Genomic DNA, 15,056 nt, shown 5'->3' on the forward strand with positions numbered 1-15,056 from the left:
CCGGAGCCCAGCAGGTGGAGGCTGCAGTGGCCGGGAATGGCCACTGCACTCCAGTCTGGGTGACAGAGTAAGACTCCAACTCAAAAAAAAATCAAAATGATAAATTAGAAATAGGGCAGCTCTCTACTTATTTTTTTACTTAGAACTGGCCTGACCTCCCGACCTCCCTTGGAACCCCTTCTATGTGCATGATTTGGGCTGTATAGCTTACATTTTGGGATTACTCACATTGAGGTATTTTCTCGAGATCCACAAGTAGGTCATCGAATTAAGATTATGTTAGAAGAGGCATACTTTCATTTCTCACCAAAGTCAGTCTGCAATTTTTTTTTTGAGTTGGAGTCACTCTCACTCCGTCGCCCAAACTGGAGTGCAGTGGCATGCTCACGGCCACCCCAGCGTCAACATGGGACAAAATTCAGGCAATACCATGAAATGTTTATAAACTGGCAATACAAAGTTTCAAAGAAAAGTGTTTCTAAGCCAGGTTCGGTGGCTCAGCCTGTAATCTTGCGCCTTTGGGAGGCTGAGGTGAGTGGATTGCCTGAGCCTGCAGGTTCCCGCCTGGGCAGCGAGACCTCATCTCTATAATAAATCAAAAAATCAGCCAGGCGTGGAAGCACATGCCTGTAATTCCGCTACTCGGAAGGTTGAGGCAGAAGGATCGTCAGAGCCCAGCAGGTCGAGGCTGCGGTGGCCGGGAGCGGCCACTGCTGAGACTCCAACTCAAAAAAAAAAAAAAAAATGTTTCTATTGCAAAGAAACCTTTTGACTTTTTCTCCCAGGCCACAGCCCGTTTTTCTCCCTTGTTTACCTGCTGGGTGCCACAACCTTGACAGAGTCCAGTGAGCATGGATGGCATCCGTTTGACTGCTGATGGCTTTCTGTAATACTGTGGGTATGCTTTGGCCATGCAGTTACTGATGTCCTTGGAGTCTGTGGCTGCCTGGATCTTCACTCTTTCGCATCCCTGAGATGAACAGTAACTGTGGCCATCCCTATGGCTTTTGGCTTTGAGATATAAAAATAGTAACCTGCACAAAACAGAAAACAATCCACTTAGTTAGACTTGCTCTCAAAAACTGACAAAATCTCTCAAATCAATACACGGTCAAAAGAGATATTCCTCCACTAAAGTAACTTTTCCTTAAAAGAAAAATAAATTACAAAATTAAGATAGAAAGGAAACAGAGTTGCCTTTCTATCTTCCTCGAGTCCTAAGTCAAATGAAATAAAATTTTAGAAAATATTTTGAAAAAAAAATTAAAAAAAAGAAACTATTTTGATAACCTGATTCAGTCACTCTGGAAGATAACAATGTTGATTTTGGTTTGAATTAGTTCAATAGATAACTTGGGAAGATGAAATTTGATTTGGCTCAAAAATTCCTTAGAAAACTTTATACAGGCTGGGTACGGTGGCTCACACTTATAATTCCAGCACTTTGGGAGGCCGAGGTGAGGGAACTGCTTGAGTCCAGGGGTTCAAGACCAGCTTGGACAACTTGGCAAGACCTCATCTCTACAATAAACCAAAAAATGAGCTGGTATGGTAGTGTGTGCCTGTGGTTCCAGTTACTTGGAAGGCTGAAGCGGAAGGATCACCTGAGCCCAGCAGGTTGAGCCTGCGGCGGCTGTGAGCCTGCCACTGCACTCCATCCGAGGCAATAGAGGAAGATTCTGACTCAAAATGACTCAAAAAAAAACAAAAGAAAAGAAAAGAAAACTGTATACTATACTTGAGTTTAAGATAGGGTAAAATACTTTGGTTTATTCTTTTTTGTTGTTGTTCATAAATCATTTTGGTTTAAGGCATAAGCTGCAATAATAAAAACAGCAACTCTGATTTGGCAAAGGCCACTTCATAGTCTCAAATCAATTCCTACGATGTTTACTAAGAGCAGATGGGGTCCTTACATTTATATTTGGGCAAACCAACCAAATGAATAGTCTTATTATTCTTATTCTGAATTATCACTCTACTGCCAAGATGAATGAAAAAGTCTAACTTCTAGGATGCAGTTCAATGTCTGTGAGCAAACCCAATGTGATCCTTCTAACCAAAGGGAGTCAAGATTCTAAAGGACTTGATCAAATGTGATTGATTACTGGAGATGAAGAATTCACATTTTATACAAAGTCAACAAATAATGCAAAGTTGTGATTATGAGGTAAAAATCAGCCACTGTCCCAACATTCAGTAATTTTAAGATAAATACAGAAAGAATGACAGGGACCTGGTTAGGCATAAGCTTTCCAATATAAGATTAAAATTATCAAAATGAATAGAACTAAAAAGAATTAGACCTTCAGAGTCTAAGGGAGGACTCTTGAAATACACTGATCAGAAAATATTTCCCATCTTTTCACACATTTAATCATTAATTTGTGGTCACAAGACTGTGCTTACAGACTCAGGCATTCTATTTATTTTTGTGGGAAGTCATTTGGGAATGTGGAAGTTCTATCAGCTACAGAATAAAAGTTTAGGTAGGTTGTTTAAATCTAATTAAAAACTGCAAATCAATGCCAGGCATAGTGACATCAGCTACTTGGGAGGCTGAGGTGAGCGGATCACTTGATCCCATGAGATCTGTTATCATGCCTGCGATGTCACAGTGAGACCTTGTCTCTTAAAAAAAAAAGGCCGGGTTGGGTGGCTCAGCCTATAAACCCAGCACTTTGGGAGGCCGAGGCGAGTAGATTGCCTGAGCCCACAGGTTTGAGACCCACCCAGGAAACTTGGTGAGACCTTGTCTCTACAATAAATCAAAAATTAGTTGGCTGTGGTAGCACATGCCTGTAGTTTCGGCTACTTGGAAAGCTGAGGCAGAAGGATCACTGGAGCCCAGCCGGTCAGTGGCCGGGAACGTGCTACTGCACTCCAGTCTGGGTGTTAAGTGAGACTCCAACTCAAAGAAAAAGAAAAAAGAAAAGAAAAGAAATAGAAAAATCAGAGAAAATTAAGATAAGAAAACTTGTTTTCTTAATAGAGATGAGGTCTCACCATGTTGCCCAGGCTGGTCTCAAACCCGCGGGCTCAGGCAATCCACTCACCTCAGCCTCCCAAAGTGCTGGGATTACAGGCTGAGCCACCGAGCCCGGCCAAGATAAGAAAACTTTTAACCAAATCACACTGACTGCTGGGAGTCTGGAGGAGATAAGTTGCATCTTATTCAAAGGCTAACCAGGCACTTCACGATTCAGCCCCAACTTCATTCTTCCCGTCAATCACCATCCTTCTCCCCACTCTGAACTTTTTGCCTTTGCCCAAACATGCCATGCCACATTCTAACATGCCCCCATGCATTTGTGCACATTCTCCCTTCTGCCCGGGACACACCACTCCTTTCTTTTTCCATCGTCTCCTAATTATTCTTCAAGAGTTTGCTCCAGGGTCACCCTCTCGGGATGTTACTGGCTACTCCAAGCTGAACTTCTAAGTCACCCCCAAAGGCACACTGAATATCCCATTATAGGACTTAGAGCATTTAAACCTTCTGATCTCTGATTACTTGCTTTACATGCCCACATCCCTCAATGGACTATGAATTTGCAGAAGAAATGCGTCTTTACACTGGAATCATTCCTGTGCCTAGACAATGGCATGTAGGGTAGGAATGTCAGCATGAGGAGAGAGACTGAAGGAACATGCTACTTGCTAGAAGAGTACAGGAGATGGTGCCTACCAGAGCCCACAGGCTGAGAGACTGTAACTGGATAAAAGCAGACAAAGCCAACAGGACCCCACGAGAACAGGATTAGAATTTAAAAGTGCAAAGATGCAGCCTAGAGAAAGTTGAAAGCAAATATGCCACGGTTATATACTGATTTTCTAAAACTCCAGGTCAACTTGAAGATAGCCCTAAGTCAGTAGGAAGAGAAAAATGAGCTTTCACTGAAATACAAACTATGTCACATGTAAATAATCATCTGAAGAGATGTTATGGAAAAAAATTATTTTAATTTTCATTTGGGCCTACCGGTTCTTCATTGACAAGGATAATCTCTCTCTAAATTGCCTTAATAGGTACACGGCAAACATGCTCACTCGATTCCCACTGCCAACTATAATTATGAGTCATTCTAGCTCCCCTCTAAACCTCTAATAGAGATTTGCAGAGAATTACCCACATCAGCTGCTTTCCTAAACAGCCGCTATGCTGAAGAACCAGCAATTTCACCATTAAAGGAAAATAGCAATAATTCTCATTCTCTGGATTCACTGAATTACCCTGTGCCGGAGTCAAAATAGAATTTCCTCTCGGACGGCTTCCTCTGCAGTTCGTCCAGTGAATGCACAGGCTCATATTCTTCCATTTTGGATAATGAGCCATTCTGCCGCTGCAAAAAGCCAAAGGTAACCTGAAAACTTGTGTCTGATGGATAGCAGAGGCCAACTCGAATCCAGTCATTCCTTTAAAGGAGAGACATAAAAACATTCATTCACATTTGAGCCACTATCTTTTGAGTATTATAGCATATGGAAATTTCAGCCCTAGTTTTCTCCTCTTCCTTTCTGCTATGTGCTGCTTCACTGACGATGGAAGTCTTGAACCCTGACATATGAATCATCCACCTTCATCTGTTACCTAAATTTCTCATATCAATATATTTATGACAGCAATATGACCCACAAAAAATTCTTGTCAACAGGATTTTGAAGAATGTGAATAGAAACTGGATAAAATACAGACACTCTAAACAGATAACAAGGTTAAGTGAGAAGGTTGGGTATGACTGTGCTAAGAGGAAAATACTAATAGCCTGAGAATAGAAGTGTACACTGATAAAACCACTTGAAAAAATTTTACACTTCATAAATATATGTTTAACTTTTTTTTTGAGTCGGAGTCTCACTCCATCACCCAGGCTGGAGGGTAGTGGCATGCTCATAGCCACCCCAGCATCAACCTGCTGGGCTCCAGCGATCCTTACACCTCAGCCTTTCAAGTAGTCAGAACTACAGGTGTACACTACCACACTCGGCTAATTTTTTATTTATTGTAGAGACAAGGTTTCGCCAAGTTGACCAGGCTGGTCTCAAACCTGCGGGCTCAGGCAATCCACTCACCCCAGCCTCCCAAAATGCTGGCATTACACGCTGACCCACCGAGTCCAGCCAATGTTTAACTTTTGTAATCAAATTAGTATAAATTCCTAGTGGTAAAATTGCTGGATACAAATGTATAAGCCTTTAAAGCTTTTGATGCATATTACTAAATCGCCATAGTATTTTTTCTCGATGTCCTTAAATATAAAAATAATCTTTTTTAAAAAACAACTAGATCAGCCTAGGCAACATAGCGAGACTTCACCTCTACAAAAGTTAAAAAAAAAAATTAATTGGGCGTGGTGACGCACACCTGTAGTCTCAGCTACTCGGAGGCTGAGGCGGATGGATCGCCTGAACCAAGAAGGTCGAGGCTGTAATGAACTATTATTGTGCCATTGCACTCCAGCCTGGGCAACAGAGTGAGACCCTAACTCCAAAACAAAAACAAAAAATGATTTAAAATATTTCTCTTTTTGTCTTTTTCCTTTTTTGTGACTTTTTTATTGTGGTAAAATATACATAGCATAAAATGTACCATTTTAATCATTTTTAGCTATATGGTTTAGTGGCATTTAATATATTCTCAAGGTTGTGCAACCATCATCACTATTCATTTCCAGAACTTTTTCATGATTCTGAAACATTTTTAAACAATATGCAACAATGCCTGAAAATTGTTCACACAGGTTCACCCTGTGTGTAATTCCACTAAAGAATAAGTAGAAATGTAGACAAGAGATATAAAAGATGTTCTGTTAAGAACTGTTTAAAAAAAAAAAAGAGCAGAGGGAGAGGATGGAAAAAAACAACCCAAAGGTTCACAAGAAAAGGAAGTAGTTTAAAAAAACTCTGGTATATCCAGAATATGGTCAATAAAACTAGAGGGAAGAGAAGGGAGAATACGATAAATGTTTACAACGACTTGCTTTAATTAGGAAGAGTATAGATTATTTCCATTTTATGTTTTTCTATATTTTCCTTATTTTGTTTAACGACTAAATACAGTTTTCTAACTTTTTAAGTGTTATTTTCAGCAGTGGCACTATGACAAAATCTATGACCTCCCTATAATTATATTAAATTTGGAAAAAAATTGTCCAGCTCTTCCTCTGCCCATCATATAATTTTTACAAACTGTTAGTTAATTTAAAAGTATGACTGAATTCCATGCCCATGTGACTTTTTGAAACTTTTAAGCTTTTTCATTTGAAAATGTTTTTACTAGGAAGGGCTCGGTGGCTCAGCCTGTAATCCCAGCATTTTGGGAGGCCGAGGCAAGTGGATTGCCTGAGCCTGCGGGTTCAAGACCTCCCCAGGCAGCTTGGCGAGATCTCATCTCTACAATAAAATAAAAACTAGCCAGGCGTGGTAGTGTACACCTGCAGTTCTGGCTACTTGAAAGGCTGAGGCAGAAGGATCGCTGGAGCCCAGAAAGTCGATGCTGAGGTGGCCGTGAGCATGCCACAGCACTCCAGCCTGGGTGGTGGAGTAAGACCCCAACTCAAAAAAAAAAAAAAAAAAAAAAGAAAATGTTTTTACTTTCTCAGTATTTGATGAGACACAGTACTTTACAGAACCCTGTATGTCATTTGATTGTCACATCTCACCTCAAATTCCTAATGCTGACCAACATAACTTTTGGAGTACTGATCAGTCTTTTGACATTTCTTTTCCATCCTCTCTGACAATCACTTGTTTCTTTCACTGACTTCTCTACAACTCATTGAAAATAATCCGATTGGGCTTTCAGAAATCTCACCCTGGACACAATGTAGACTCAGAACTGGAGGCAAGGAAACCGAGATGGAGGCTGCTGCAGGGATCCAGGCAAGACATGGTGATGGCCTGAACTCAACCATAAGCATTGGGGGTAGAAATAAGTGAGAGATATGAATGCCATTAAGGAGCTAGAACTAAGAGGGTTCATTACTAATACTAAGATGGGGAGATGAAAAGAAACGGAAAGTCAGGAATGAGTACTGGTCTTTTGGCTTGGTTGATCGTGTAGGTGGGGTATAATAACAGCAGCAAGAGTTAGAGAAAAACAGCTCTGGTGCAGCTCAAAGCATGTGCCAGAGGCCTAACTGGCTCAGAACAAAGGCATCTGCCATAATGCTCACTCATCTTTGTAAGTGACCTCCTTAGATCTGCATTCTCACATGTTCTGGTCCTTCTCTGTTCATTTCATTTGATTTTTGCTTGTTTCTGTCAGGGTCATGCTCTGTTGTCCAGGCTGGAGTGCAGCAGCACGATCATAACTCAGGCAAGCCAAAGCACCCGAGTTTTTAAATCTTTTTAGTGACAGGGTCTCATTATATTGCTCAGGTTGGTCTCAAACTCCTGGCCTCAAACGATCCTCCTCCCAACTTGGCCTCCGAAAATGCTAGGATTATGGGCATGAGTCACTGTACCCAGCCTCAACTGGATGTTTCAAGAGAGTTATGACGTCAGAGTTTTATGGCTAGTCAAGTGAATAAGCCATTTCAATTTTGCAGGTACATATCTAAGTATTTTCATGAAGTGCCATGGGCTAAGAATCACACAGATCTTTGCCTTTCAAAAATAGTCTCAGCCGGGCTCGGTGGCTCAGCCTGTAATCCCGCGCCTTTGGGAGGCTGAGGTGAATGGATTGCCTGAGCCCGCGGGTTTGAGACCCGCCTGGGCAGCGAGACCTCATCTCTACAATAAATCAAAAAATCAGCCGGGCGTGGTAGTGCATGCCTGTAATTCCAGCTACTCGGAAGGCTGAGGTGGAAGGATCGCCAGAGCCCAGCAAGTTGAGGCTGCGGTGGCCGTAAGCGGCCACTGCACTCCAGTCTGGGTGACAGAGTGAGACTCCAACACACACAAAAAAATAGTCTCATCCTTCCTTTCTAGTTTCACTTTCTGTCACTTCCCCTGATGCACCCTATGTCCCCATAACACTAAATCAATCATTCCCCAAGGTGACCAGGTCCTTTCCCAACTCTGTTTTTGCAACAAGACTGATCACTTCATCAGTATCACTCCTCACAGCAAGCTGGCCCAACTCCCTTAGGTAGAATTAGTTGCCCTATCCTTTGTCCACTAAAAAACAGCTTTGAGGCTGGGCACAGAAGCTCACATCTATAATCCCAGCACTTTGGGAGGCTGAGGCAAGAGAATTGCCTGAGCCCAGGAGTTTGGGAGCAACATGGCAAGCAAGACCTCATCTCGACAATAAATAAAAAAAAGTAGCTGGGCATGATGGTGTGTTCCTGTAGTCTCAGGTACCTGGGAGGCTAAGGCAGAAGGATCGCCTAAGCCCAGCAGGCTGAGGCTATGGTAGCCGTGATCATACCACTGCATTCTAGCCAGGAGTCAGAGTGAAACTCTCACTCAAAAAAAAATTTACAGGGGAGGGAGGGGCACACCTCATCAACAAGGGAAATGCATAATGAACATTTGTATACCTAACCCTGAATTGTGCCCCACATCCTTTAAAATAAAATAAATAAATAAATAAATTTTTTTGGGATTTGCAGCCTCACTCTTGTTGCCCAGGCTGGAGTGCAGTGGCACGCTCAGGCCACCGCAGCCTCCACCTGATGGACTTAGACGATCATTCCGCCTCAGTCTTCTAAGTAGCTGGAACTACAGACGCACACCACCACGTCTGACTAGTTTTTTTTGTGATTTATTGTAGAGACAAGGTCTCACCAAGTTGCCCGGTCTGGTCTCGAACCCATGGGCTCAGGCAATCCTCTCGCTTTGACCTCCCAAAGTGCTGGGATTACAGGCCAAGCCACCGTGCCTGGCCAATAAAAATAAAATTGGAAAAAGCTTTGGCTTATCTGTTGAGTTGAATGAAAAATGTTTACTTTTTAAAAATTTAATCTTTATATCATCTGACATACAATAAACACTTGAACAAATTAATGTAAAAATACAGCCTTGGCTGCAACGTGACACTATCAGGACAGACAGCTGAGAAATCAAGAGACAGAGTAATGCTTTCAGGCAGGGCTGGAAAAACCTGCTCTCATATCCCAACTCTTCTACCACTTTCTTCTGTCGAGTCTAAACTTGGCCTAAAAAATCTTTTAATTTTCCAGGCAACTGAGTGCTCAGTTGGACCACCCTATAAAACTAGTTTCCATCCCATCTATAGTGTATTAATTCAACCGACTCTATTAAAACCTATCATTGAATGGTTTTCTCTACACAATAACTTGATCATGGGGGGGGGATACTTTTGAAATGATTTGATAATCTCTTAATTTGATTCGTATAATCTCTTAATTCTATCAAAATATACAGCCTTTCCAAAAGAGTAGCAAAATACATGAGACTGGCATTCATTACTTGCTGCAGAGGAGAGAGAAGTTTTTTTTTCCTCCACTAAATCACAACTTGCTCAACGGTTTGAAATAGCAGTAACTGAAACATACTTGTTGAAGTTTACAAGATACAGAAAAGTAGTGCGCGGTGCTGGCCCATTCCAGTGGATGGTGTAGCCCTTCTCCAACATGATCACAGGCTGGTACTGTGGAAAGGCAGCCTTCTGGTTAATACCTCGGAGCACCATGGGGTGGGATGGATACTCATCTCGCGTGATGGTCATAGTAAGATTCTGAGTGCTCCAAGTCTGTATGTAGACCTTAAAAACACGATTAAGAATGAAAGTTTAAATAGCTAAACAGACATTTCTAGTACAAAGTCAAGTGTCTCTACTTTGAAAAGAGAGATTCTATGATCTGTGCCAGACTAAGTGAGCAGTGGCCAACTACATCTTAAGCCACACTTACAGTGCTGCCTGCTTAAACTAGAAATGGCAAAAACAGACCATGTGTTCTGTCAGCCAAGATCTTCATCATCACTTCCACCACGACGGGCCAGCTTATTCATCAGAATAGAAAACTTTTGTGGCTTATATAGCTTGTCAAAGAAATCTCTCAATCTGAAGAGCACACATACACAAAAAATTAGTAAATGAATGTGAAAACTGATATCCTTAGCCAGATCTAAGAGACTTGCTTCTAAACCAAGAGATGGAAAATTTATATATCTTAGAGTTTTGGCTTTCAATTTTCCATGACCTACATCAGCCTAAGAAGTCATTTTTCACCCATTCAAAATAAAGTTATAAAGTACTCTGCAACAACTGGAAAAATATATAAAACTAAGACAAATTTCAAAGTCTTGAATTTATTCCAGTAGCATCCGAACCACTTGCCATGCCAAAACAAAACCATCCCCAAATGCATCTTCTAAAAGACAAACCTCAAAAGAATTTCCTAAAACAAATCAGCATCTGTAAACAAATTCTCCTGAAGTACTAAAATGTCTGCAGAATATTGACATTTAATCCACAATACTTCTGTTTTTCTCTGTCATTTCTACAATCTATCCTTGTAGACTCCTCAATTTTATGTCCTTTGGGCGAGTAAGTCTTCTTAGTTCTCATTCATGTTTGTCTACTTCCATTTAATACTATCTTCTCTACTGCCATCACTTAAAGATTTAAAATAGCCAGGTGCAGTGGCTCCAGTCTGTAATCCCAACACTTCGGGAGGCAGAGGCGAGAGGAGTGCCTGAGTCCAGGGTTCGAGACTAGCCTGAGTAACTGGGCAAGGCCTCATCTCTACAATAAATCCAAAAATTAGCTGGGCCTGGTGGTGCCCACCTGTAGTTTCAGCTACTTGAAAGGCTGAAGTGGAAGGATTGCCTGAGCCCATCAGGTCAAAGCAGTGGTGGCTGTGAGGCTGGAGTCTCACTCCAGCCTGGGCGACAGTGAGACTCTGACTCAAAAAAAAATTTTTTTTTTTTAAATAAAGAGACAGGAAATATTTTTAAGACTACGAATTGGTTTCACTTAAATATATATGTAATATGTACTTTAGTATATAAAATACATATATATATACACTATTTAAATATATATTTATGTTAAACATACATATATGTGTGTGTGAGGATATATATACACCATATATCTATTCCCTGCCTTCTTTCTCAGGTTGATTTGAGGTGGTATATGTCGTCTAAACTCTCCCTATGTTACCATCTTTCTCCCTGAGTACCTTCAACCCGCAGGTCAGCAAAGTACAGACATTCCACTAAAAAATTATTTACAAATAGTTAAATAATGGTTTTTTAAATTTTGAGATCCTGTTATTCCCACTTTTTGCCACAACTGTCTACTACATTACTTCCAAGTAACAACAAACGGCTGCAGATCTGGGCTTCAGACCCAAATTCCAAATTCTCAGGAGGAAATTTCTGGCCTGTGCTCCTAATATTTCCAGAACCTCCTGGGAAGTGTTAGACAATTTATTTCTTTCTTCATCTATAAATAAAAATAGAATGACTACTCTGCTTTATAAGGTAAAAGGATCAGGTTTGTGGTCTCTTAGTCCCTCTCTCCTTTTTTTTTTTTTTTTTTTTTTGAGTTGGGGTATCACTCTGTCGCCCAGGCTGGAGTGTGGTGTTATGATCATGGCTCACCACAGCCTCAACCTCCTGGGCTCAGGAGATCTTTTCATCTCAGCTTCCCAAGTTGCTGGGACTGCAAGGACACACTACCATGGCTAATTTTTTTTTTTTTGTAGACACAAGGTCTTGTTATGTTGCCTAGGCTGGTCTTGAACAGCTAGGCTCAAGCAATCCTCCAGCCTCTACCTCCCAGTGCTGGGATTACAGGCATGATGAGACATCCCACCCAACTCTATTCTCAAATACATTAGAAATTCAAAGAGTTGAATAGTTTACTGAGTCAATGTTGGATAAATAAGAAATATATAACATTGATAGTAACAACTATAATTTTTAAAACTTAAGAGCTATCATAACCACATATTTTGTAGATTCATGTATAATAATTGTAAAAATATAAAGTATTCATTAGTAAGCATCTACCACTTTAAGAAAGACAGATGCACACATACACACATACAAATACACAGGGTTGACAAGAAATTTAACCTAAACTGTTATTACAAAGACTAAAAGCTTTTCTGGTTTTGCTTTTATTTTAATTCTAGAATTTTTATTATAGATTCTTGGATAAACAATTTTGAGGGAAGGCAATTCTGATAAAGAATATAATGAATGGAAAAAATAAATCACATATTAAACCACGTTCTTTTCTTCTTTATTATACTTAGTTAATGCTTCATCCCTTTCCCCTTGTCTCCCCAGGACTTAAGCAAGTAATGGTTTTTTTGTTATTGTTTTTTTTGCTTATGGGAAGGAGAAATCCCACAGTAACAGAGAAGCTAATATCAACGTCAAAATAAACCAGAAACTCTATTCAGTTTTTATCCCTCTTAAGCCCTTTGTTTTGTCTATAGACAAGAATCTAATTTTTTTATACTTTAAAATTTAAGAATAACATCCCTTAAAAGCCAAAATTCAAAATCAGAAGAACAATCAAGACTTCTGATCCAAGAAACTCCTACTACAGAGAGTTAAGGTGATAGAAACTACATAAAACTCAGGGGACTCAGAGAAGTGACAAGCAGGGAGCCCATGGACACATTTGACAGCTGAACTAAGCAGAGTTTGACAGCAGGGAAATAAATAGCACAGAACCAATCCCTCCCAGGTAGAACCCACATTACAAATAAAAGCATCTAGCAGCAGGTCAACAAGGTGAGCGTCTTTTCTGCCTTCAGGGTTATCAGAGCCCAATTCCATTTGAAAGATCCTCTGCTCTTTCTCTAATTCTCTCGATGTCCTGCTCATCCCTTTGTTTTATCTCCCCTGCCAGTCTATTATTCATTCCTACCCTTTAATTGTCTAAAACATAGGGGAAAAATTATGCTCCCTTCAAAATTCTGGGCAACTAGTACCTCCATTCAATCTCTCCCATGCAAATATCCCTATTGAAATCACCTTTGCAACTTACAGCTCCACTGCTCAAATAATACGAATTGCAGCAGGCACTGCACTACGAGTCAAGTCACATGCCAAATGCTTTACATATATTCATACACTCTGTCTTCACAACAGCCTCATATGAAAACAACTCCAATTATCCTTACTGTGTACAGGCACAGAGTAATTAACTTGCCCAACACATGTTTTAGGAAATAACAAAACCAGGACTCAAACCCAGGCAGTCTGGTTACAGAGTCCATGCTTTTCGCTATATTTACAACCTTGCAAACTAGTTCATCCTTTTTTTTTTCGAGTTGGAGTCTCACTCTGTCACCTAGGCTGGAGTGTAGTGGCACACTCACAGCCACCCCAGAGTTGACCTGCTGGGCTCCGGAGATTCTTTCGCCTTAGCGTCCAAGTAGCCAGAACTACAGGTGTGTACTACCATGCCCGGCTAATTTTTTATTATTGTAGAGACAAGGTCTTGCCAAGTTACCCAGGCTGGTCTCAAACCCACAGACTCAGGCAATCCACTCACCTCAGTCTCCCAAAGTGCTGGGAATACAGGCTGAGCCACCAAGCCCAGCCAGTTCATCCTCTTATACTGGGCATCAAGGTAATAAATACACATAATTTAATGTTTTCAAAGAGGTGTTTTAAAATCTATATCATCTCCTTCATATTTCCACAGACATTACACCATAATATAATTAGTAAAATTTCTTTGGATTCCTTCTTTGTCCACCCATTCCTAATACCTAGCTCTGTCACTGGAAACAGAGTTATTTTCCATGTGATCTACTGATATCCTGCCTCAAAAGTCGGATTTCCTAATTAAGTAGAGATTATGACCCCAAAGGCAAAGAATAAAATTCCATCTTAGGGGCACAGCTGTAGCATGGTAAGGCAACCTAAGAGTCAAGAAACATGAGTTCTTGTCTCAATTAAGTTCCAACCACAATTAACTGAGAGTAAATCATCTCACTTCTTTTGGGACTCACTTTTTAACTTAATAAATTCTTTTGGGGTGGGGAAGCTTTAAGTAAAATTCCATGATTCTCAATGAATTTTTTTTTCTTTTTTGAGTGAATATCATGCTTTGGAAAGCATTAATCACACTGAAAAGAGGAAGAGTACTTGTCACAGAAGCAGTGCTGTCAGCAGCTGGTATGGACTGGGCATCACATGCTTTCTAAGCCTACCTGGGCATAGGTCCCACTGCAGATCACTGCATTCCATTTAGTAACGTTTACACAGTTTGGATGACGGATCAGGTAGTTGTCCATTCTTCCCACATAAGCATCCTTGTAGCCTGTCACAGAACCATCAACATCGTGGAATATGGAGTTCTTATCACCATCCAGTTCACAATCTTCAAACCAGGGACCAGGTTTTCCAAAGAATACATTCAGAGAGACCTAATCACAGTAAAAAACAAGGACATCACAAAATGAAGGCTTCTGCCATCTTAGAATCCCCTGCAACAATCCGACTGCATGTCCATTATGGCTGCTTTAAGGTTAAGACAGTTCTGAGTTATACCTCATAGTTGTCAATTATGGCACATGGTCAACCAGAGTTTCCAGAGTTTTCTACTCAATTAATGACATACTTAGGAGAAAAGAAAATGTCAAAGTTTTAAGAAGCTCAACTATCAAATGTTAAACTTTATCTTTATTTTTATTCTTCTATTCCCTACCTTAAAAACTATTACTTGTTTCCAGACAAAACTAAACTGTGGTAATGAAGACCAGAAGAGTTGTGGGCAGGGGAACTATGCAATTATATACATTTGTTAAAAATTATAAACTGTACACATAAAGTCTGTGCATTTCCCTGTATGCAAATTATACGTCAATTAAATAAAAATCTATTATAAGACTATCTTCAAGCCGGGCTCGGTGGCTCAGCCTGTAATCCCGCGCCTTTGGGAGGCTGAGGTGAGTGGACCGCCTGAGCCCGCAGGTTCGAGACCCGCATGGGCAACTTGGCGAGACCTCATCTCTACAATAAATCAAAAAATTAGCCGGGCGTGGTAGCGCCCGGCTACTCAGAAGGCTGAGGTGGAAGGATTGCCGGAGCCCAGCAGGTCGAGGCTGTGGTGGCCGGGAGCGGCCACTGCACTCCAGTCTGGGCGACAGAGTGAGACTCCAACTCAAAAA

The 15,056-nt window shown here is 40.8% G+C and overlaps 1 protein-coding gene across 2 annotated transcripts in view; it reads right to left on the reverse strand.

Annotated features, from left to right (window-relative positions):
* The window catches only part of TMEM2 (transmembrane protein 2), a 75,748-nt gene that overhangs the window by 14,857 nt on the left and 45,835 nt on the right, over positions 1 to 15,056 (reverse strand). For both annotated transcript variants that reach the window (XM_008049062.2, XM_008049061.2), the window contains 4 exons: positions 14,097 to 14,312; positions 9,465 to 9,673; positions 4,234 to 4,416; positions 815 to 1,034 (listed from right to left, as the gene is read on the reverse strand). In XM_008049062.2, coding sequence (XP_008047253.1) covers positions 815 to 1,034; positions 4,234 to 4,416; positions 9,465 to 9,673; positions 14,097 to 14,312 — 828 coding nt within the window. The remainder of the gene's footprint in view (positions 1 to 814; positions 1,035 to 4,233; positions 4,417 to 9,464; positions 9,674 to 14,096; positions 14,313 to 15,056) is intronic.

Source organism: Carlito syrichta, unplaced genomic scaffold (genome assembly GCF_000164805.1).
Source record: "Carlito syrichta isolate Samal-C Ts95f unplaced genomic scaffold, Tarsius_syrichta-2.0.1 Scaffold130478, whole genome shotgun sequence".
NCBI classification, from domain to species: domain Eukaryota; kingdom Metazoa; phylum Chordata; class Mammalia; order Primates; family Tarsiidae; genus Carlito; species Carlito syrichta.